This window comes from Notamacropus eugenii, chromosome 1 (genome assembly GCF_028372415.1).
Source record: "Notamacropus eugenii isolate mMacEug1 chromosome 1, mMacEug1.pri_v2, whole genome shotgun sequence".
NCBI classification, from domain to species: Eukaryota; Metazoa; Chordata; class Mammalia; order Diprotodontia; family Macropodidae; genus Notamacropus; species Notamacropus eugenii.
Genome location: NC_092872.1, coordinates 216,720,765 through 216,745,807, shown reverse-complemented (window position 1 = coordinate 216,745,807; position 25,043 = coordinate 216,720,765). Strand labels below are relative to the sequence as shown.

At 38.5% G+C, this 25,043-nt stretch overlaps 1 protein-coding gene across 1 annotated transcript in view; it reads right to left on the bottom strand.

Annotated features, from left to right (window-relative positions):
* The window catches only part of ABCC2 (ATP binding cassette subfamily C member 2), a 70,378-nt gene extending 46,251 nt beyond the window's left edge, over nucleotides 1-24,127 (bottom strand). Inside the window, exons 1-5 of the mRNA XM_072627207.1 lie at nucleotides 23,976-24,127; nucleotides 17,574-17,747; nucleotides 2,403-2,528; nucleotides 812-946; nucleotides 220-339 (exon numbers count right to left, since the gene is read on the bottom strand). Of these exons, the coding sequence (XP_072483308.1) occupies nucleotides 220-339; nucleotides 812-946; nucleotides 2,403-2,528; nucleotides 17,574-17,747; nucleotides 23,976-24,008 (588 nt within the window). The 5' untranslated portion in view covers nucleotides 24,009-24,127. The remainder of the gene's footprint in view (nucleotides 1-219; nucleotides 340-811; nucleotides 947-2,402; nucleotides 2,529-17,573; nucleotides 17,748-23,975) is intronic.
* Between the last annotated feature and the right edge of the window lie 916 nt (nucleotides 24,128-25,043).

Sequence of the window (25,043 nt, the reverse complement as noted above, 5' to 3'; positions counted from 1 at the left end):
TGGGCTTCTTGGATCCCCCACATGGGACTGCTGAGATTGCCTTCTCTCAAAAGACTAAAAGAATGTAAGTTTTTGAGGACAGAAACTGTCTCACTTTTGGTTTTGTATCCCAAACACCTGGCACACTGCCTAGCATAGTACTCAATTAATAAATATGTGTTTATTGAATGGCTGGCTGACTATCCCATGACATATGGAGTCAAAATTTCAAAATCTCACATTTGATGCTGCTTTGGTTTCTGGAGTCCTCTCTGAAATGGATGAAATTATCACAATAAGGACCTGAATACCATAGGAGATGAAATATAGACAGAATCCAGCAATATTGGAATTGCTTCCCTAAGGAGAAAAAAATATCAAAATAAACCCCAGAATATTATAGCGTAAGCCTCCAAGATGATTCAAGACCAAGCTATTAAGCTGGGATCCATGAGCTTGTTTTTTAAAAAAATTATTTTGACAACCACATTTTAATATGATTATTTTTCTGTAATCTGATATATTTTATTTTGTATACGTATAAGTATTATTTTTCAAAGACCTTCCTAAAGTGCGTGACACACAAAAAGGCTAAGCACCCCTGCTCAAGACTGACCAGATCTTTTCCCAATGATTAGAACCAATAAATACATTTTATTTTTTACATATCATTATTTTCATTAATATATTTATACTAACATATTTGAAAAAACAAAAAAACTGAATCCCAAGCCTGATAGTCCCATCATCACAACTCCAGCTAGAACCCTCTGATTTCCTTGAACTTTGTGTCCTTGTCTCCCACTCCCTTCTCATTTCTCCCTTCTCTAACCTTTAAGAGGATCCGGATAAGAGTCTGTAACTGGAAAACCCCACAGACCAGAGAGAGAATCCAGAACAGAAACAGTAGCCAAGAGTCCTTCTTCATGCACCATGTCCTACAGTGATGGATCACCAAAACCAGGAGCTGGGGAGAAAGCCATGTTTTGTAAAAATCTTGCTCCTTAACAGAATGATGAAATCAACAATGGAGATGGGGAAAGACAAATCCAAGACAAAATGGTAGCCAGGGATGTTTGTCTCCCTTTCCCCTGGCAATTCCCCATTCGCAGACCCTCAGAAGCAACACTCTAGTCACCCATCTGGTTATCAACTAGCAGTGAACTAAACTTAATAACACTTAAGATGTGCTATCTTCTCTATTTGAATGGGGACCTGTGGGGAATCAAAAGAAAAAAAGACTCCTAAACCCACCAAAATGAATCTATAATAGTGGGATTAAAGACAGATTAAAGAGGAAAAGATGTAAGATCTCTATGCATATGCCTCCTACTAATAACAGCCAAAGCAAATCGAAGAATCAGAAAAGCTAGCCGGTTCATCTAGTCCACCTACTTCTGTACCTAGATGCTCCAGGGGAAGAAAGAAATCTAATTCTGTTGGTTTCTCCACGATCCCTTTTCAGAAGGTTTATAGAAATAATACTAGATAGCTTTCTACCCACGTATTGCCTCTGGCTACCTAGGATCAGATTTAGTTTTGGGCGATTATTTTTACATTCATATCAGTTGAATTTCTCTCTCTGCTTTAATCAAGAAACTCACACTTCATCTTCAGTACTTAGATGGGAGGATATAAGAAAATCCAGTTCACCCTCTAGGAAGTAGTGTGCTGCTGCAGAAAGCAGACCTAGGTTCCAGACTTGGCTTTGTTACTAACTATAATCTGGAGCATTTAACTACTGAGTTATCAGTTGCCCCATCTTTCCCATTAAGGAAGATATTCTGCCTCAAATAAAGCTTGGTTTGGCACCTTATCATAAATTATTACCTGTTTCAATTATCTATGCTTAGATCTTCATCCCCTGTTGGAGCAGGGGTCATTTCTTCTCTAATCTATGTCATGGCCCTAGAACCTAGAATAGTTATCAACTTAATAGATGTTTGTTGAATTATATAAAATAAGGGGGTGAATTAGAATTTACATCATATAATCCTATTATCCAAATCTTTAAAGCTCTCATTTCACTGAGGGAAATGACTCCACAAATCAATGCCTACCAGAAAGCTAAAAACCTAAAATGATCTGTTCTCCAGTTTTACCCTTTTTATAATCCACCTCCTATTGTACCAGCAACTCCCTTAGAAGCAATATTCAAGTCAGAGGGAAGTAGTGGAAAGTCCATTGGACAGGGTATTAGGAGACCTGAGTTCTAATCCCAGTTCAGACAGCAATTTACTAGTCATGTATTCTCTGTTTGACTCAGTCCCCTCATCCATAAAATGAAGAAACTGGACTAAAGTATCTCTAAGATCTCTTCTAGATCTAAGATAACTATGACTCAATGACTCTTGGATCTGGACTGTTTTCATTTCATTCCAAGAGAATGAATTTCAGGCTCAGAGACTTATGAAGCTTCTTACCCAGGTGACTATGTGGAGACATGGGTTAGTGTATTGAACAGGGGGACCAGGCTTTTGACCCCACCCTTCAACAATGGTGAAGACCAGCTCTATGACTGATGTAATTAGGAGTAACACAACAAGCACCTGGAAAGAGAAAAAAAAGCTAATGTTAGTAAGAGGTCACTCTCTACACTCTACAGAATTATAAAGCCAGGAGATTGGACTAGATCAGGAGGTTTTAACCTGGGGTCTGTGAATTTTAATTAAAAAAATTTTTGGTAGCATTTTAATATAATCAGTTTCTTTTTTCCCCTTAATTTTATTTATACATATTTTAGTTCATGTTGTATTTATATTTTATTTAAAACATTATTTAAAGGCTGAGAAGAAGTTCATAAGACTTCACCATCCCGCTAGCCCTCCCTCACTCAAAACAAAGTCATGTGCAAGTCATGCCATTATTTCTCCGATGGCATGATCTTCTTTAGCAACCAGGATGAACATACATACACCATTCTGCTAAAGGGGACCATGATATCAAAAAGGTTAAGAATCCCTGGTCTAAACTAAGGTTCTCCAAGTTCTTTAAATGCTCACTTTGAATCTGTGACCTTTTGAGTTCCTATAGAACCAAGTGTCTCGAATACAAAGGATTTACAAATGATGTACATTGGTTCTGACAGGACACTTAGTAAGATCACTATTAGGAGTATTTGAAAAAGTCAAGGTGTCAGGGTTCCAATGTCATCCCAACTCTAGGCCAATCCTTTGTTTCTCACCCAGGACTAAGGGCAGTCCCAGAGGGCAGACAGAGGTGAGATCCTAGAGACTGACCAATAAGACCCTGGGTGAAAATATTGATAAAATGGGTCACTTCCTTAGATTGTACACATGTAACTGATACATTTTCTGGGACTCCTTAATTTCTTACATTAGATATATTTCAGGGAAGTCATAATAATTAAGCACACTTTGATGAAAATCAATATTTAAAATAATAAAAACAAAGATGGGTCATCAAAGTTGTCTGAGCAGAACTGGCTGGAGGGATATGAGAACTAAATATAAATACAGCATAAAGAAAGGAGAAAGAAAGAGGAAGGAAAAAGGAATAGAAAAAGGGAGGAAAGGAGAAGAGGGAAAGGGAGAGAATAAGAGAGAGAGGAAGAGGGAGAGAAAAAGGGAGGAGAGGGGGAGAAAAAGAGAGAGAGAAAGAATGAGAGAGTTTCAAGAAGAAAGAAGGGGGCAGAAGTATTAAATGCAGAATGAGGACTGAGAAAAATCCCATTGCATTTGGTGACTAGGCTAATCCTTGAGAGGGCTGTCCCAGCAGGGCAATAAGGTAGAAAAGCTAGATTGTAAGGAGCTCAAGAATGAAAGGGCAGTGACAACGTGGAATGCCTCAATAATTTTGGGTGGTTCCCTATTGCCTCTAGGATAAAATACAACTTGTCATTTAAAGCCCATCACCACCTGGTTCTATCATACATTTCCAGGCATATTTCACATTGTTCCCTTTCACAAACTCTATGCTTCAACAAAGTTGGCTCATTTGTTGTCCCCCAAATTCAGGATTATATCTCCTGTGCGTGAGTCTTTGCCCAGCTCTTCCACCATGCTCCACCTCCACCTTAGAATCCTTGGCTTCTTAGCCAATCTCTGGCTCATTTCCAGTACCACCTTCACTGAGAGCCTTCCAAGATTCCCCTGGTCATCAGTGTTCTCTTCCTCTTCAAAATGTCTTACATTTACTTATCTGTGTACATGTTGTATCATTTTAAACAAGGGATCACAGATTTAGAGGTGAAGGCAATCTCAGAAATCATTTATTTTTCAATCCCTTTATCTGTAGATAAGGAAATTGAGGTCCAAGAAATGACTTGCCCGTGGTCATACAAATACTAAGCAGTGGAACTAGTATTCTATTCCAGTTTTTCTGAAATATTTGAACCATGTTGGCTCTTCTCAAGGGCAAGAACCCTTTTAGAGGGTTTTGTCTCTATATTCCCAGCACCTGGCACCATGCCTTGCATGTAATAAAGGTTTAATAAAAGTTTTTGTAATTGAGTTAACAGTATCAAGTCCTAGAGGAAATGGGAGATATGGGGATCCAAAATATTTGGACAAAATGTGGGAATATGTCTGACAGAGTTTAATAAGAGAAACATAAATTCCTGTTCTTGGGTTCCAAAAAGGCACTGCTTCTGTTCCTCAAAATTCTAAATCTTCTGTGAGAAAATATTCTCTTCTCCGACCATTGATATTTAATAAGGGAGAGGAAAGAACTTCAGTAATTATGTTCAGTCCTGTCCTCACTAATGGAATTTGATTGTATCATTATCTTCTCCTGAGGTAGGAGTGACGGGGCCCCAGTTCTATTTATTGCCAACAGTAAACATTGACCTGAAAGCATTATACCTTCCTCAGGAATAAACCTTGACACAGGATAATATGTTCTGGGGCCCACAGCAGACCCCAAGATAATATAAGAAATGTGTTTGAAAGGATCTAGGGAAAATACTGGGTGGGGCTGGGGGGGTGGATTGAACATATAGCTGTCGTAGATAGCTCCCTGGGATAAGAAGGAGTGCAGTATAGTACAATAGAAAGAGCAATGGATTTGGAATCAGAGGACCAAAAATGGACTTAATCAGAGGCTTAGAGCATTCTGCCTGGATTTTGTTAAGTTGACCTTGTCTATATGTATAACTATAACTATGACTAAAGAGCCATCATTCTTGATGATCAGGGAGAGGTTTTCTATTGACTAGCTCTTAGCAAAGAAGAATCAATATAGCTAGTAAGTGGCCTTGAAGGCATGAAGGCTAGAAGCTTGTAGCATAGAAAAGCCCAAATACCTCTGAGACCAGTAGAGACCCCCTCACAGCCAGTACAATGCTCAACAGAGACCAGAGAGATGAAGTCCAGCAAAGAAAAATGACACCATCTCTAGACAACCTTAGCAACTCTACAGCACAATTGGTGTAAGTTGCCCTACCCATGCATGTGCCCTAGCCCCATATGTCTCTAATATGTGTATCTTCACACAAGTTCTCTGATCATACTGATTCCTTATGAGAGTACACTCCATGTGTAATCCCTGATCACACATGTTCTCTCTGTGTGTTCTCTTCCACTAGTGTGGTGGTAACTGGTAGGAGGGTATATTTGATGCAGCATAGGAGGATTTTTTTAGTCATTTTATTTGCTATGTTATTTGATTAAATATATTTTATTTTGAAATAATATATCCACTGGAGAGCTGGAAAAAGGTAAAAGTAAGATTTCATGAGCTATGATTTTAAAGCTATGGTTTGATGGGGTGCTTGGGTACATGTGCTTGGGCCCCAATTCTAAAATCACATTTTTCATTAAAAATCACATTTCTCCCTAGCCTCAAAACATTATCCCAGGCATTTTCTCCCCAGCCCAAGGACACAGCCTGCCCTAGCAACAACTATTATCTCTCTTCCTGCTACAATAGCCAAGTGCACCTGTAGAACTTATTAATCTGAACCAGCTGTGTACTGAACTGGGTCATAATGACATTTACTACTCACTGACCAATCATAGGTATCCTAAACTTAGACATACATACACTTCCTTACATTTATCTTGTCTAACAAGATATTGATGAGAGCAGCCTGGTATTTCTGAGCCAGCTCTGACTGTTAGTTGACTCAGTGATGTCTCAGGTCTAAAACCTCCTAGCCCCTCTCCTCTTGGGTGATTTCTTGATGAATTTTGGGTAAAATACCTGTGCAGAAGATACCAAAAGTGCATGTTCCTTTAAAGATTCCTTAACCACTCCCTAACCCCCCCCCCCCAAAAAAAGCCTAGTTAGCATATTTGGCACATATTTCACTATAGAATATCCTATATAAACTTTACCTATACTCCTCTAAGGTTGCAGATTCCCTAAGAACTCTTGCTCACTGAAAAGCATAATAAATCTTTACCTTGACCTCAGGAATGCTTGAGTCCGTGATTTCCTTCCAGGCAGCCTGCCCCTGGTACTCTAGTCTTTGTGGGGTCTCATCACCCTCCCCTTCCAGCAGCACAAAGTGCTTAAATCTGAGATAGCCCCAGGGACTAAATTTTTAAAAAGAACCAAATTTGAAAATCATTTTTAAAAATTAAATTAATTAGAAAATTTGGTTGCTTAAAGATGTTATTTAGAGTTTTGTTAACTCTTGCATTTTACCCATAGCATTCTGACTAACTTTTAATATTGCAGGCAACCCTTATAATGACTGACTTGACTCTCTACTCTATCTCCCTCTTGTATTTGCACTTTTGGTCATTTAAATCTCAACTGTAATTTTGATTATACTCTACACTTTGGGACTTGTTTTTTCTTCACTTAGAGTACTATGCACATAATAGGTGTTTAGTAAATACTTGACAGATTGATTGGACTAGGTGAAGAAACTCAACAGACTTCTCATTATCCTATTACATGGTGGGGCCTCTATTTATTTTGATCTCGTTGACCTCCACACCTTGAGTAAGGGAAATTCTCACAAGTTCCCTAATTAACAACCCCTATTTCAAAGTGACCTAGGCTGTCCTTCAATTTAGCTTTTGCAGATATTTTTTTTCAAACTTGGATCTTTCAAAACTTCTGAACATTCTTCTCTGAGTATTAATGAATATAACCTTAAAGTACTGGACCTCAGTCAATTTACTTGAGACCCATTCACATAAAATCAATTAAGGTCATAGATCACAGGGATTATAGATTTAGAGATAGAAAGGATCTTAGATGCCATCTAGATCAACCCTCTCACTTTACAGATGAGGAAATTGAAGTATATGGAAATTAACTCACTTCCTTAGCCACCATTTTCCCATATGTATTATCTACCTAATTAGGATGAAAACTCCTTTAGAGCAGAAACTATCTCATATTTATATTTGCATCCTCAGCCCTTGGCAAAGTGCTTGGAAATAAATGCTTTTCATTCGTTCATTCATTCATTCATTCACTCATTCATTGGCTTGTCCCAGGTCACTCAGGTAATAAGCATAAGAAGCAGAATTTGGACCCAGTTCCTCTAACTCCAAGTTCTTTTTCCACTACACACATAATTTTTTTTAATTAACCAATTTGTCCAAGGATATTTCTCCCTGAATTTTACGTTTCTAATTTTTTTAAGTATTTGTAAAATTTGCAGGATGTCAAATAAGAGAGTCTCTATATATCAAACTGAACTACCTGTTTGAATTCCTGTTCTGTCATTTATTAGTTATGTGACCATGAGCAATACCCTTCATTTCTACAAGTTTCAGATTTCTCATCTATTAAAAAAATAATAATCCTTAGTCTAGTTATTTACTTCAAGAAAAAAGTTCTATAAACATAAAATGCTCTGAAGTATGATTTCTGCCAGTAGTGACAGTACCATTAATTGATGTTCAGTATACAAAAAAGGGCACACACCTGTGTTTTCATAGTCAGATGACAAACAAAGTAACATCTCTAGATCTCAGCTTCCTCATATGTTAGACTAGAAGTTTCCTTTCAGTAAAGGTTAAAATCAACATCAAATTAGAAGGCTAAAGACAAGAAAAGGGCTTCATGCAATTACAATAGCTTTAACCTGACCTACTTGAAAAAGCAGTTGAAACTGGATAATAGTGTGGTGGAAACTGGGCAAAGGCCAATGCCTGACACCATATACAAGAATAAAGTCCAAATGAGTACGTGATCTAAGTATAAAGGCTGATATTATAAACAAGTTAGCAGAGCAAGAGATAGTGTATTTGTCAGATTTATGGAGAATGGAGAGATCTATGACCAAACAAGAGATAGAGAACATTATAAAGTGCAAAATGGATAATTTTGATTACATTAAATTAAAAAGTTTTTGCACAAACAAACCCAATGCAACCAAGATTAGGAGGGAGCAGAAAACTGGGAAAGAATTTTTACAACTAGTGTCCATTATAAAGGCCTCATTTTTAAAATATATAGAGAACTGAGTCAAACTTACAAGAATACACATTATTCCCCAATTGATAAATGGTCAAAAGATATGAACAGGCAGTTTTCAGAGAAAGAAATTAAAGTTATCTATAGTCACATGAAAAAATGTTCTAAATCACTATTGATTAGAGAGATGCAAATCAAAACAACTCTGAAGTACCACACCTATCAGATTGGCTAACATGACAAAACAGGAAGATGACAAATGTTGGAGAAGATGTGGAAGAGGTGGAACACCTCATTGTTGGTGGAGCTGTGAGCTGATCCAGCCATTCTGGAGAGTAATTTAGAAATATGCTCAAAGGGCTACAAAAATGTGCATACCCTTTGACCCAACAATATCACTTCTAGGACTGTATCCCAAAAAGATCATAAAAATGGGAAAGGGTTCCATATGTACAAAAATATTTATAGCAGCTCTCTTTGTGGTGGCCAAGAACTGGAAATCAAGGGGATGCCCATCAACTGGGGAAAGGCTGAACAAGTTGTGGTATATGAATGTAATGGAATTCTGTTGTGGTATAAGAAATGATGAATAGGAAGACTTCAGAGGGGCCTGAAAGGACTTGCATAAACTGATGCTGAGTGAAAGGAGCAGAACCAGGAGAACTTTGTACACATCAACAACCACAGTGTGTGAGAAATTTTTCTGGCAGACTTAGCCCTTCACAACAATTGCAAAAGGCAAAATGCTTTCCACATCCAGAGAAAGAACTATGGAACTGAATCACAGAATGAAGCAGACCATTTTCTCAAGTTATGTTTTGTTTTGTTTTATGGTTTCTTCCATTCCTTTTAATTCTTCTATGCAACGTGACTAAGGTGAAAATGTATTTAATAAGAATGTATGTGTAGAACCTATATAAGACAGCATGCCATCTCAGGGAGGGAGGAGGAAAGGAATAATGTGTATTCTTGTAAGTTTCACTCAGTTCTCTATGTATTTTAAGGAAAAATATGGAAGTAATTGTAGAAAACTGAAAATAAATAAAATATTTTTTAAAAAAATGCTCTAAATCACTATTGATTAGAGAGATGCAAACCAAAACAGCTCTGAGGTGCCAACTGGGGAGTGACTTGTATTCTTTTAAATTTGACTCAGTTCTCTAAAATGAAGGTTCTTCATCAACTCATGTTTGTTTTTTCATTTTTATAAAATCTTTATGATTTATGCACTCATATCAATAGTATGCTTGATGAAAATTCGTCCTTCAGTCTTTTGTAGCATTTAATTAAACAGAGAAAATTGGAGCCTTGAAGTTTCTCCTCCAAGATTATGCCTTCTATGCATTGGTTAAACTCACACAAAATTCTTTGATAGATAAAAGCACAGGGAGAACTTTGTCATCATTATCAAGGGAAGCATAAAACAGGGAGAGGTATGTGTGTCAAAGGTGTTTGCTACTGATGTGAAGAAAGTGCTGCCCAGAGGCACCAAGGAAATGGGCACTGCAGGGCCTTCCAGGAAGCCTGAAGCTAGTGTGGTCATCAGTATCATTGGGTCCCATCAAGGCCATAGTAGGGAAGAAAGACAATTCTTGGTTGATGATTGTGTGAAGAGAAGGGGATACATATGGGTAATCACTACATGATATATAGGCAGAAACCAGAGACTGAGGCAGAGGGTCGGATCTGGCCCCAACCTCCTGTCACAAGGAGAGGGACACACTCCCAAGCCATCCCATCCAGAACAGCAGCAAGGCTGAGAAAACAGCAGCCATACTGCAGAAGAGAGAGAACTAGAGCCTAACTACCCAATCCAAGAGAGGGAGAACCTGACCCAAGTATACTGTGCCAGTCTAGGAATTGAGGCTGGAGACATAACTAAACAGAAGAAAATGCTCTACTCAGTGAAGCAATACTATGGAGTTAAAGAAACTCAAAGCTGGGTGCTCCTGGCCCCTACTGAGGCTGCTAGGGATAGCAGTGGCCCTGGCACAGACTCCTTTGGGAGGCACAGAATGGATGCTGATTTTTCGGCAATTATGGTCTGTTTCTCTTGTCCCAAGAGTTCCGCCACCACCATTGTGTGGCATGCTATGCTGCATGACTTGGGGAGCCCGCGGGACAGGTACAAATGAGTTGTGATGGAAACTTTGAAAATGTAGAGCTGGGTGTCGGAGGGAAAAAAAAGAAAATTCCAAGATGGGTCATTCACTTTGTCAGTGGTGAAACCATGGAAGAATATGGTACTGATGAAGGTGAAAGCAATGGTCAAGAGATGAGACCTTTTACCTACTATTGATCCAGGTCACTCAGGAGATTCGTGCTTCCCTGAGGCTGCGGGGCAGGGATTACATCAAAATCACCTAAGCACATTATCACAAAATTACCTAAATTAGCAACAAAGGAAGTCAGTAAAAGCAGTTATAGACGAAATTTTATCCTGGGTAGTTCTCCTGAATTAAAATTTAACAAATGTTCAAGTTATTGTAAGAAAGTCCTGGGGATACAAACATCCAAAAAAACCCAACATTCATAGAATCCTAGAATTGTAGATTTGGAAGGGACCTCTTCGCATCTAATCCAAATTATGCCTGAAAGGAACCACCACTGTCAAATATCCAACACATAGAATTATATTGGAAAATAACAAGTTATACACTTTAGCAAAAGTAATTTGTCTAGAGTATGCTTTTAAGAATATAACTTGACTTTTGGTAAAGATAATAGAAAAGATTGTAGATTCATCTCCCTTAATAAATTCTCTAGGAAAGTTTTAAAAGGGTACCAGAGGAAACAGTGATGAGTATGTAAAACCAAAGTTCCTTCATCCATTCCAAGACTTCACAAAAGAGTGGTGAGAGGAAATCTACTAAGGGGACCCAAAGCAAACGGCATATTGCTGGTTCCGGGACACCCAAAGCAAGATAAAAGTCCCAGAGAAGTCACTGTTCAAAAGATAGAGAAGACTCTACCCACCTGGAGTTAAAATCTCTAATAACTTAGATGCTGCTCAAGAGAAAAGAGCCAGCTTTCATCAGCACAGTACCTTCATAACCTGGAGTCACAGTGGGGACAGTTCAGTGGGAAGTACCCACTATGAGGCCTGAAATTAATGGGGTTTCTGTATTCAGTGGTCAGGCTCGGATACTGAGGATAAAGAGCTGAGGCAGAAACTCCTCATCATGCCCGAAGCCTCTTCTCAGGGTCTCTGTTAGGGACAAGCCCAATTCATGGTTTAGTGGCAGTGGAGGAGGCAGAGGAAGGACCAAAACCAGCACTGTGTTGGGCTACCAGGAATCAGAGGCAAAAGTCAGGAATTTCAGCAGAGGGTGAGGACAGATCCCAGCTCTAAGACTATTTTTTGTTCTAAACCAGGAGCTAAAGCAGAGAGCCAACAGCCAGCTATGCCATCCAGAACTGTAGTGAGTCTGGCAGAAGAAGTGGCATCTATATTACAAAACAGTCATGAACAGTCAGGGCTTGCCCATACCATCTAAAAGTGGAAAAGGCAGAGCCTGGATCTCATTACAAAGTCCCAATCCAGGAATCAAGATTGGAGGGGTGAATAAATGAAAGAGAGCTCTGAATACAATAAAGAAATATGGTAGTTTAGAAAAGTCCAAGAGAAAAGTAGAGTCTCAATATAATTGACTTGGCCATAAGGATTCTTATGAGTGTATCAAGAAATGAAACAAGAGGAAAGAGAAATTAGAACCCTTGAGGAAAGAAATTTGCAGAACAAAATGGCTTAGAACAGAAGGTAGAAAGCATTATGCAAGTAGTGAACTCCCTGAAAAGAGTGGAGCAAACAGAATTCAATTAGGATCTCTAATCCATTTCCTGGATTTTGCCTCAGTTTCCTAGTAGTCCAACATGGGTCTTAGCCTCAGGCCTGCTTCTATATCCATTGCCTTCCAAGATCTCTCTCCAGACACTATGCTGGTTGCTGAGAAATTCAAAGACAAAAACAAAATAATCTCAGCCCTCAAAGAGCTTATGTTGTAACAGAGGAGATAGCCATAGACACATAAAAGCTTGTGCAGAACACATATGAAACACCTTCTTGAGGAAGAAGACACAAGCAGCTGGAGGGACCAGCAAAGGCCTTTTCCTGCTAAAGCCCAACTGATAGGATGGTGAATTTACTAGACCAGAAGAATGCATCTCTGCTTGTGTTGTAGATGAAAGGAATGAGAAAAAAAAAGAAACAACAACAAACCTCTCAAAGGATTCTACTTTATAGGATCATTCTGAAGAAAGTGCTTTACCAACCCTCAATTTCTTTATAAGTACAAATAAAGATCAATTATAATTTTTATAAATAAAAATTTTAATGTAAATTCCATTAAAAAAAAAAGCCCAAAGCTGGGAAAATCATAAAAGAGAATAACTCTATATAAAGCAGTTAGATGGTACAGTAGATACAGACTGGACCTGGAATCAAGAAGACCTGAGTTCAAATCCATCCCTAGACACTTACTAGTCTTGTGACCCTGGGCAAGTCACTTAACCCTGTTTGCCTCAGTTTCCTCATCTGTAAAATGAGCTGGAAAAGGAAATGGCAAACCACTCCAGTATCTTTGTCAAGAAAACACCAAAAAGTTGGACAACAAAAATCCTTAAAGCACAATGTAAATTGTAGCTATTACTATAATCTACAAGTACAAGCAGACTACAACCGACTCAAGTACACCAAAAGTAGATGAAAAGATGAAGCAAGAGACTTTTTTAAAAATGAAATTAGAGCTCTTAAGGAAAAAATTGGAAGGAAAATAAATAGCTTAGAACAGAAGGTGGGAAATATTAATCAAACAACTCAATGATTCAATGAGACAGTGACAAATATTGAAACAAAACAAATGACCTGGAAAATGGGTCAAAAGAGGAATAATTTAATAATTTTCAAACTCCTGAAAACTAATACCCAAAACAGGACACTACACACACTCACACACACACACACACACACACACACACACACACACACACACACACACACATACACCCTAAATGCAGTATTCCAAGAAATCATAAAAGAAAACTGCCCAGAACCAGAAGGTAAAATGAAAATAGAATTCACTTGTCAGCTCCTGAAAGTATATCCTCTCCCCAAGTCCATGTTATGATTGTCCCAAAGACTAATAGAGAGATGGGTATAAGAAAATGCAACATATTACCTATGATAATTTGCATGCAGGAAGTGGCAAAAAAAATGTTAGCAAGAAAACATATAACTGGAAACAGAGACAGTTCTATCATGGAATAAGGTCAAAGGTACATGAACAGTTCAAAAGCTGCAATGGAATCCAAGAAGACCGAGAGGAAAGCATTTGTTATGTTGCGTAGATCCTTTATAGAAGACTTATGGGAGGACATGGATGAGAGTCCTACAGGATGAGAAAATGTAGACAGATTGTCCTCTGAAATGGTGGGATGGGTTTTTGCATTGAAGTGATTGAAAAGCCATTAAGATATCAAAGTGAGGAGTAATAATTATCATACCAAGAAGCACATCAGAACATACCAAAAGTTCATTCTTATACTGTTCCCTGGCCCTTTCTGGTAAAAGGACTAGAGCCTATGGCCAGGAGCTTTCCACAGAGTAGACTGCAATTCCTATAGCGTAACTGGGTCTGGCAAGGCATAGTACAAAGTTCTGGTGCATAGTACATAGTACATGGTTCTGATAGTGAGGCCATCTGAGGCTGAAGGATCAGTTATCTCCAGGTAAAGTCCAAACAGGAGCCAGAGGCAAGTGACCTGTCATTTGTACATCTGTAAACATCTATCCACCATTTACATCTGTAAGATGAGGGAGTTGGACTAAGTAATCTTGAAGGTCCCCACAAGCTTTGAATCAATAATTCAGATATAGAAGTCAACAATTTGGAAATGTCATACTCCAAAGGGCAAAACTGGGAAAATGAGATGCTGAGTCACTTCCTGTTGGATTCCCATTAGGTAGGAATCCAATCACACAAACAACTCTGTGCGACAAAGAGAGATTTCTAATTCTAACTCACTCGGTGCTACCAATATCTCTCAATAGCCTTTTGAACCCCTGGTCTTTGAAGCTTAGCCTACTCTTATTCTTTTTCTGCAGCACAGTGTAGTGGAATGAGCATTTCAACCTGGCCACAGATCCCAGTCTGTGAGATCTTGCACTTCCTACCAAATCATAATGTGTCTGAGTCTCTGTTCCCTCAATTTTAAATCAAGGTAGTTGAACATTATGATCTCTAAATCTAGGATCTGATGAATGAGCCTCAGCCATGGACAGTTCCCCATGATAGCAGTATGGGAAACCTGTTATGGAATCAGTGTATGCTATTCAAAGGCTAAAGTATCTAGGGCTGGAAAGGGTGTCTGAGGCCATCTAATCCAAACCCCTCTTTTTCAGATGAGGGAACTCAGGTCCAGGAAATTTGTGATTTGCCCCAGGTCTCACTGTTTGTGATTGCCAGAGTTGTCAGAGTTCTATTATTCCAGAGTCCCTGTTTGTTCCGTTAAAAGTCAGATGTATCTGTGCTCAACACAGAAGGGACTGATGGAAGACCAGATGCATTGGCATTGTGGTTGCGATTCTTGGCTATCAGTAAGCCATCATATTTACTACTTGGACAATGGAGAAAGAACCCATGGCTCTGCCTATTAGTTTCTATGTTCTAGATTGTCTAAGTTCTAGATTTTCAGCCATATTTGATACTGTGCACAAAGAGGTTCCCCCAGGGAAGATTACTGAATCACATAGCTGGAGGGAACTTTAGGCCTTATCTTCCCTAAACTATATATCTGAAGAAGGATCCCCTCTATAATGAACTTAACCAAGTGTCCTCCATCCTTAGACTAATGCCTCAGATAAGGTTCTGAAGCAGCTCATTCCTCTTCTAGACAGCTCTCCTCATTAGAAAGCTTTTTCTTCCATCATATGGAAATCTGCCTTTCCACAACCTCTGCCCATTGATCCCATGATGCTCTCCTGGGTCAAGAAGTCTAATTCCTCCTTCTATATGATACTTCATCAGTTACTTGACAACAGCCAGCATGCTTCCAAAGTCTTCCCTTCTCCAGGCTAAATACCCCCATTTGTTTCAATTGCTCCTTTTGCTTGTCGGTTTTTCATATTTAAATCTTTTCATTGGATTTTAAGGTGGGAATGGGGTGTGGTTGTCGCTGTTCCTCATAGCATTAGCTCCAGGCCCTTCACCATGCTGGCTGCCCACCTCTGGACACTTGCCCACTTAATATCTTTTCTAAATGTGTCACCCAGAACAGAACACCAAACTCCAGAAGTATTCTGATGAGGGCAGAGTACAAGGGGCTGAGCACCTCTCCTAGAAGTCATTCCTCTTTAAGAGGAGCCTAAGCTTGCATTTGCTTTCTTGGCTGTCTGATATTGACATGTTCAGTTAATAGTTCACTAAAAGGTATTCTCAGGCAAACTGCTGCCTAGTCATGTCTCTTTCACCTTGTACTTGTGAACTAGATTTTTTTGAACCCAAGTAAAAGACTACATTTACCCTTATCAAATCTCATCCTATTAGATTTAACCCAGTATTCTAGCTTGTCAAGATCTTTTTAAAGCTTACTTAGAGCAGTATTTGCACCTTGCTCCAAATTCCCAAAATCTCTTCCCATACCTCTTAGGATACTGTGACATCATTCCCTCCCCCCTACCTCTAGTCCCTTGAACTATCTCTAGAGTAACAATTGAAATTTTAAGGCTTTTCCCCACAACCACACTTCTGACAGTTCTAAATCTTTCATTCTCCCCATTGCCATCCCAATATTGACCTAGAACTTTAACCGTCATTCCCATTTGCCTTAAAGGAGTGTTGGGAGGAAAGTACTTGGTAAATATTATCTAAATATAATTGTTATTCGCATCGTGCCCACATTTATGTTTAAGAATAAAATTGTATTGTCAGAAGATATGTTTGTCATAGGACATAAGAATCCAGTCTGACATTATGAAGTCAGATTTGTACAGGTGGGGAAAATATTTGGAGGGTCATGGAATGAGGGAGAAGACTGGACATACGAGTTACAGAGGAATGATGGTCAAATTAGGGGCCCCCAACCAACCAATATCATTATAACTCACAGCCTTACTTCATAAATCTCCAAGATAGTTGAAGATGTAAAAATCCATTCTCTTTAATTAGCTGATATTCCCAGTGGGGGAAAAGAGAAATGCCTACCTCCCCACCTCTGCCAGATTATCTAACGTGCTTGACTATCAGAATACCCTCCCTTCTAACAAGACTTTGGAAAAATGAAGTAGCTCTCCTTACACAGATTATGTAGTATGAGAGTGAGTTAACCTTTGGTTGAAGGAAGGACAGCCGTGTTGCTTTGAAGAACTGTCTAATGAAAAATTAAAAATACTGTTACATAAAACAGATCTTTATTATGGAAATCCATACTCTAGACTGATATTATCCAAGGCATAGTAGATAAGAACTGGACTTGGAATCCAGAAGACCTGAACTCAAATTTCACCTCATATATACAATAACTCTATGATTGTGCAAGTCACTTAACCCAGCAAAGTTTTTGTTTCCTCATCTGTTACACAGGCCTTACAATAGTGCTTCAATATAAGCCTTGGTCCCTAAGGCTCCTATAGTACCTACATAATAAGGCTATTTTGAGGATCAAATAAGATTGTATATTTAAAGCACTTCATAAACTTCCAAGTCTAATAGAAATGTCAGGTATTATTTTTGTGGGAGGTTCAGAAATATCAAAATCTTACATAGAATGAGTAGGTTTGAAATATAGATGTGTCTCCCTATCATCTCCTTGGCCAATAAAATCACATAAGTCTCATTCATGAAAAGTGCTTGCTGGAAATGAGCCTATTTCTCTCTCTCTCTTTGGAAAAAAAAAAAAGTTTTTACCAGCTTACTGATCAACTATTTCCATTTGCAGTTAATGTCAGGTTGTACCAGAATCTAACAGCACAAAATCTCCCCCATGGATAGATTAAAGGTGATGTCAGCCAACAACGTGAGTAAGGGACAACATGGACATGGAACATGAAGTGGTGAATAAGCTCAAGCATCTGCTAGTTATTGACTTAGATGTAAAATGAGAGAATTGGATTAAATGGCCCTTCAGATCTGGGATCAATGGGAAAGTTACAGGAATCAGAGTCATGGGGTAAAGAGAGTTGCTTCCTTCTTTCTTTACTTAGACTCCTTTGCTATGGACCAAGGACAAAGGGTAGGGAAATGGTGAGAGCATCATACCTGCTTTGTGAGGTAGATTGTGGTTAAAGATGAATTTTTGGTTCTAGATTTATACGTGTTGAACAAATGCCAAGGAGCCAAAAGCCAAAGGAAGATCAGAGGTATCCAGACCAGAACAGTTTGTTCAAAGCACAGAGGTAAGTCGGCATCTGGGCGGTCCAGGAATGAGGCATCCTGATGAAAAGGAAAGAGAATCCAGATTAGTCACATCCATTTCATGCAACAGTATCTTCCAATTTTTCATTAGAGAGTTCTTTAAAACAACATGCCTGTCCTCCTCCAACTGAAAGTTAACTCACTCCCAAGTGAATGCTCCTCACCTGCAGCCCTATTTCCCAATTGTCCTAGTAAGACAAAACTTGTCCTTTGCTCGAGGCAGTCCTATAGAAAGAAGACCCACCCTGGCTAATCACAGTCTAAGTTGTACCCTAGAGCCCTACTTGGGGAGGGGAGAGGTCAAACTTTGAGTGGAAGAGATTCAGTGTGAAGTAGAGCACTGTTTTCTAGGTTTGGCATGACCTTCTTACTGTACAGCCTAAAGACTGTGCAGCATAATTCACATTCATAAAAGTGGGGTATTGGGTTTCCCATTTTCGTTTTGCATATACTCTGTTCATCAAATAAGAAAAAAACCCTCAATATGTATGGAAGTTTAGAACCTCAAGGCAGAGAGGTGGGTAAGAAGCTCTGGGAAGTTAAAAGACAAGATGGAGGAAAGGAATATTTACTTCAGAGATTTTCTCCTTGGTTATCTAAGGCAAAATTCAACTATAATACTTGCCTTCTAGGTGGCAAGTAATATAATATAATACTTGGTCAGCTAGATGGCACAGTAGATAGAGTGCCAGATCTAAAGTCAGGAAGATCTGAGTTCAAATTCAGTCTCTTACTAGCTGTGTGACCTTGAGCTAGTCACTTAACCTTGCTTGCCTCAGTTTCCTCTTCTGTAAAATGAACTGGAGCAGGAATGATAAACCACTCATGTATTTGCCAAGAAAACTCCAAAAAAGAATCACCTTGTTTGCCTCAGTTTCCTTGTCTGTAAAATAAACTGGCAAAAGAAATGACAAACCGTTCTATATTTTTGCCAAGAAAATCCCCAAAAAGGATCATGAAGAGTTGGACACAAGGAAAATGATTAAACAATAAAACACTTGACTCTTCCTCCCATTCTAATTTCTGGATACAATTCCCAAACCTATGTCTGTCCTTATGAGAATGAATCCTAGGCAAGAAGGGATTTTAGTACTAAGGTGTCTTAGGCTCTCTCACTGTTTTCATTCCTTTTCTTGTTAGTTTAGAAGGAATTTTCCTATATTTTGGGTAATCTTAATTATGAAAATGTGACTTGAGCACCCATTCTAATCCCCATTTCTTCATAGACTTTGCAGAAACCATAAACCAAATATCCAAGTATTTAATCAAAGCAATATAAAAGGTAACTCACAGGGAAATACACAGGCCACCATTCTCATCTCCTTTCTTCTCTCTCTGAACATAATCATTGCTGCCTCCTATAAGTACCAGTGGGGAAGTAACAACTGCCAGGAAAACCTTTAATTGAAAAGCCATCCTTCTTCTGCATGGGAAGATGGAGGTGGCAAAAGTTGGGCTTCTCTTGTTTCCTTTTAGCTTGATCTTGAGAATAGCATGAAGGTTTATAGATGCCTCTCCAGAGAAGGCATTTGCCTGACTGGATTCAAGATCATCATGATTCCTCTAAGACTCCTCCTCAGTTAAGGAGGGTCTTTGCAGATTCAGCCTTTCAAATCCACTTCTTTCTTGCTTTAGCCAGAGATCCTATTTCCAAACACAGTAGCAAGTCATCTGTATCTCAGATGACTTGGTCTCTAAGAAGTCAGCTCCATTAGTGGCTGCATCCCCCAACCTATACTAGCCACCACCATGAATGCTTCTCCATGGTTCCTACTTTTTAAACTGGCCCTTACCTCCTGATACAATCAAAGCCCAAGTATCACAGGATTTTGTTTTCCTGTGCTTTTCCCCAGTGAATACTAGCATGGAGTAATGGAAAAGTCACTGGGTATGGATGGAGTCATAAGGTTTGAGTCCTGGCTGTTCAACTCACTAGTTGTGTCACTACAAGCAAATTACCTCAATTCTCTTAGCCTCAGTTTCTTCACCTATAAAATAGAAATAACGATGCTTCTCTCTGTCTAAAGTATTGCTGTGAGGGAAATGCTTTGGGAACCATAAAATTCCATAGAAATATCGACTGTCATTATTACTAACCAGAATTGACCTTTGGGACTAGTAATTAAGGTAACTGAGGAAATGAGGGTAAATCAAGTCTGATAGCTAATTCTAGGAGACTAGACACAACAAACCAAGTATAGCTTGTAGAAACTGCTCAGAAGAATCTCTCCCAAAGAAATCCTAGAAATATCAGTGTCTGGTTCATGTTTCTCTCCAAAAGAGTCATTAGTTTCTCTGAAAGCAATCGGTTAATATTATTTAAAATTTCAGTCAGGTTACATTTAACCCAGCCAAAAGTACAGAATGGTTTATGTAAGAGCCACTCCTCTATCAAACAAATTGTCTCCCATTTTCTGGAAAGTGCCAAGCAAAATTTTCTCTTGTGGTAGGTCCTACCTCACCTCAGGACCTGTGACTTCCATGTGATTAACAGTACCAGGAAAGGGGTAGATGTGAGCTGCACGTGGCTTTCTGTCATGACAACCTGCCTAGTATCAGCAAAGGCAAAGTTCATGGGGCTTCTCATGTCTATTATGGTTCTATAATCTATTGTTCCTCTGGGTTTATGGTTCTCTATTGAGCTGATATGTCCAATGTTAATAAAGTCAAATTGTATGGGTTTATTTCTCCCCACCATCGTTCTATGCCTCATTGCTTATCAGTACCCGTGGCTCCTTGTGACCTCTTCCGTACTACGAAATGGAAGATTCACAAGTTTTTCCTTCATATCATGGTTTGGTTATTATTTCATTATGTCTGTCTGAAATCATTTCCTGGGTGGCATTGGTTTCTTGCCAGGACCACATGGATGCATAGCTTTGTGAGTGTGGAGGCAGAGATGACACCAGTCCTTCATCTTTTGTGGGAAGGGTGCTGAGAATAACTAAGAAAAGATATACTTCCAAATACAACTCTTAGAAGAATGGGTATGATTTCTTTCCAAGGTGACTATCCCTTTTTAGTATTTTGGAGGTTAGTAATTCTTTCCCCTCCAAGATACGTTTTAGACATGTTCATATAGCACTAAATTTAAGTACCTAAGATGTAACTTATATAGTCAGCCTTGGAGTAGATCCTTATGACCACAGGTAAAACATTAAATTTTCAGGAAGCCCTCTAGTACTATAAATTATAGATGAAGTTGTCTATTTGTGTTGGTGGAGGGGATTTCCATACTAGGAGTTCCAGAAATTGCTGAAGTTGCTGAAATTACAGATCTAGATCTTCCCTCATATCCTCCCCCCCAAAAAGCTACAGGTTAGATCTTTGTAATATGATTGGAACAATTATCCAAAGCCAAAAGGTTCTCAAAAAGTTCTCTTTGGGGGCACTGTGTAAATTACTTCAAACTCTGTAACAGACTTCTGTGAGCTCTAGGAGATTTGGTCCTTTGAAACTTTGGTTAGAAGATGATTGCTTGAATGCACACACAGGCTGCTCATTCCCCCCAGCACCTACTCCAACAAAAATCTGCATTTGGAAATCCTAAAAGAAAAGTCCTAGAAAGGCCATAGCCAAAAATCCAGATGCGTCACGTCAAGATTTCTTGAAGAGAGAAGATCTTAGAATACGATATTCCAAATGATAAAAGGTATAGTCTCATAGCTTAGAATAACTTACTCTGAAAACCTCCAGAGTACAATACTTCAGGGGGGAAAATGGGTCTTTAACAGAATAGAGGATTTTCAGACATTTCTCGTGAAAAGACCAGATCCGGGTAGGAACTTTGAAATTAAAAAACCCAAGAATTTAAAGAAACTTTAAAAAAAAAAAAAAGAAAGCAAATGACATGAAATGTAGATTTATGACTTCATATAGAATCCCTCTTTTCGTGTTCTGCAGTATGTACGGAAATGCTGTTTTTGCTGTTTCAGAGTTCAAAATTAAAAATAATATTTAATTTTAAAAATTCCTGGATGATACTCCTATAGTCTGTAGGCTTTTCTATTTCATCATTGACTCATAGGAAGCTTTCATTTCCCCCAGAAATCTCCCCCTCCCAAACTTCAACATTTAATTTAGAAAAAATAATTTATTTTTCAAACAGCATGCTGAAAAGTTTTTATGCAGATTAAGGAATGAAAAGGTTTAGGAATTTATTTTGGAAGCTTTGAATCGTTTTCCTAGATATACTCAAGTATCTTTAGCATTCAAAAAAACCACATCTGCCAGGTGGCCTTTTTGTCTATTCTCTAAAATATTAGAACCATCTTTCTCTGTCATGCCTGAATTAAGATTGTTCTGAGACTTCTTTTCAAAGAAAAATCAAATTCAGAATTTTTTAATGGCTAGTAGGGTCCTAAATAGGATAGTTTAGTATATACAATAACAAAGAAACAAAAATCCCTTAGGAATAAATGTGCTGTAGGGTTAAGCCATTATCACGTACTAGACTAATACTTGCAAAAAGTTTTGAGTAAAAGAAAGAATTACAAACTGATGTTCTGTAACCCTTTTATTCACATCTTACTGATTTCCTAACACATTCATCACAATAGCTATCTCAAAATTACTTTTTCCCCCATGAATTCTTCATTCATTCTCCTTTCTCTCTCAACACTGAGTTGTAACCAGTAGCCAGTCTTTGAATGTCTATCTCTATCAGCATTTTATCTTCCTTACTTCCTTGGGAGAAATGTCTCTCTGCCTTTGGAAAGTTAATCTCTGCATCTGTGCCTTTTGACCCCACTCCCCTCCAACCTCCTCTGTCAATTATCCCCTATCTCTTCCTGCCTACTGGCTCTCTACTCTGGGTCTTCAAACATTCAGCTCTTCTCATTCTGAAAAATGATTTAATTTGATTATTAGCCCATCAAAGTACTATCTTTTTACTGACAAACTTCTAAATAAGTACTATCCTTTTACTGACAAATTCTAAATAAGTAATCAGGATATCGGCTTCTGCCCCACATCCTCAAAGAAAGAAAAAAGGAAAGAAAAGGAAAAAATAGAAAAAAAAAAAAGAGAAAAAATCTGTATGTTTCTTTCCAATCATGCCTTAACTAACCCCCTACAATTTCTTCTCCTCTCCACCAATCATCTCCACTCTACTGAAATTACTCCCTAGAAGGTCACCAATGACAGCTTAATTACCCAATCTAATGAATTTCTTTCAATCATCATTTTTTAATTCCCTGCAGCTTTTGACACTGTACAGACCACCTTTCCTTTAAAATTCCCCACTTCCTCCATTATATATATTCTAAATTATCCTGGCTTATGTCCTAGTTCTTTATTTTAAAGTTTATTTATTTATTTTTAGTTTTCAACATTCACTCCCATAAGTTTTAAATTTTCTCCCCCTCCCTGCCCAAGACAGCATGCAATCTGATATAGTTTCTACATATACATTCCTATTAAACACAATTTCACATTAGTCATGTTATATAGAAGAATTAGGATGAGTGGGAAGAACCATGAAAGAGAGAAAACAAAACAAAAGAGAAAATAGTCTGCTTCACTCTGCATTCAGACTCCATAGTTCTTTCTCTGGATTTGGATGGCATTTTCCATCATGAGTCCTTTGGAACTGTAAGTAAACTTAGTTCTTTGACTACTCCTATCTCCTCTTCCTCATCGTGCCCCTTAAATTTGAGCTTATCCAGGATTTTGCCTTTAGTTTCTGTTCTTCTCTCACTACCCTTTCTTCCCAAGAGAACTCAGCCTCTTTCATGGTTCAGCTATCATCATCTTGATGTAGTTCTTCCTAAATTTCTTTTACTCCTGTCTTTTCTCCAGTGGGCTAGTCCCATTCCTTCAATTAATAACTGACTCTTTTCTACTTGGACATTCTCACTAACCCTCATTCTCAACACATCTAAAATCAAACTCCCCTTTACCTCCCAAAAACCAATTCTTTCTATCAAAATCTCAGTGAGGGAATTAGATTCAATGACTTCTAAGGTCCCTTCCAAAAGTCTATGATTCCAATTTGATAAACTAATCCATGCTAAAATATGAATGGGTGATAGAGGATGAATGTGCTACCTCTTTCCAAAATCACTATCGTCATTCCATCCTGAACATCTTGGAGATGAAATGCCTTGACTTACAGAAACAACCTCCACAGACCTATTAAAAGGTGAACATCTCTAGAATTTCTGAAGGTTGTCTCGGGCTAATCAGACACTTATCCTGAGCATTAGAGAATGGTCTTCAGCAAGGATAAAAAAGCAAAGTGCTCACCCAGAAGGTAGAGTTGCAGTATTCTTCTAACATGATTCTTAGTTTGTGTACAGGCTTCTACGGTGAATCACAATTCCTCTCCTTTCTTCCTTTTCTCGGAGCTTATAGTAGGTGAACCACAAGGCATGTTCTCTATAAGAGACTGATGGGTGGAGATAATGATCTTACCATCCAACTAAGAGCAGAGTCTCTAGGTCTGATGTCACAAGTTATTTAATCTTTAACCTCATGGCTGGGAGGATGTTTGTACAATCCTAGAAGATAGACACATGACTGCAGTAGGGAATTTGAGTCATCTGGCAGGATCATTGGCTCTCAAAGTGCTAGGTAGATCATTTCTTTCATCTTAAATCCTCCTGGATGATAATTTCTAAAGAATCACTTTGAAAGATAAGCCTAGGCCATGCCCAAAATATGGGATCAGGAATCTTGCCATCCATTGAGAGCCTCTAAACTGCAGAGAAATGATAAAAACAATAGGCACTATACACAGTGGGGGAAGAAAACCCAGTTCTAATAGAAACAAAACATCCCCCCAAAATATAAAGAAAAATATCTCACTCACCTGCTGAGATGGTTCAGTCAATTATTCTGGGTTTCAGGATTTTGGTAAAAGAAATTATAGTAGCACTGACTGCTGGAATTTCAGCACAGTGAATTATTTCATAAAGCAAGAAAATTCAAAATTGGAATAAGTACAATTTTCAACTGTATTGTCATTCCCACTATCAGGTATATGTGGCAGAATATTTTAACCAAGAGATCCCTTCTGGTTTGCTCAGGATGGAAATCTGGATGGAGGGAATCAACTCCCCCTGAAGCCTGCACGTTTTGGGTTTTTTGGGGCTATTTTATAGAAGAGTAAGCAAAGTACATGTGAGAGGAAAAAAAGAACAGAGAAAACCAGCTGAGGACATCAGGTATGTTTTGCCCCATAAATAAGTTTATAGGTAAAAATTGTTCTAACCACAAATCAAGTACTGCTTTGAGAACTAAAATTTGCCTACCCTAGCATACAATCAATCAGCAATGTGTTAGGCACTTATTATGTGCCAGACAGTGAGATAA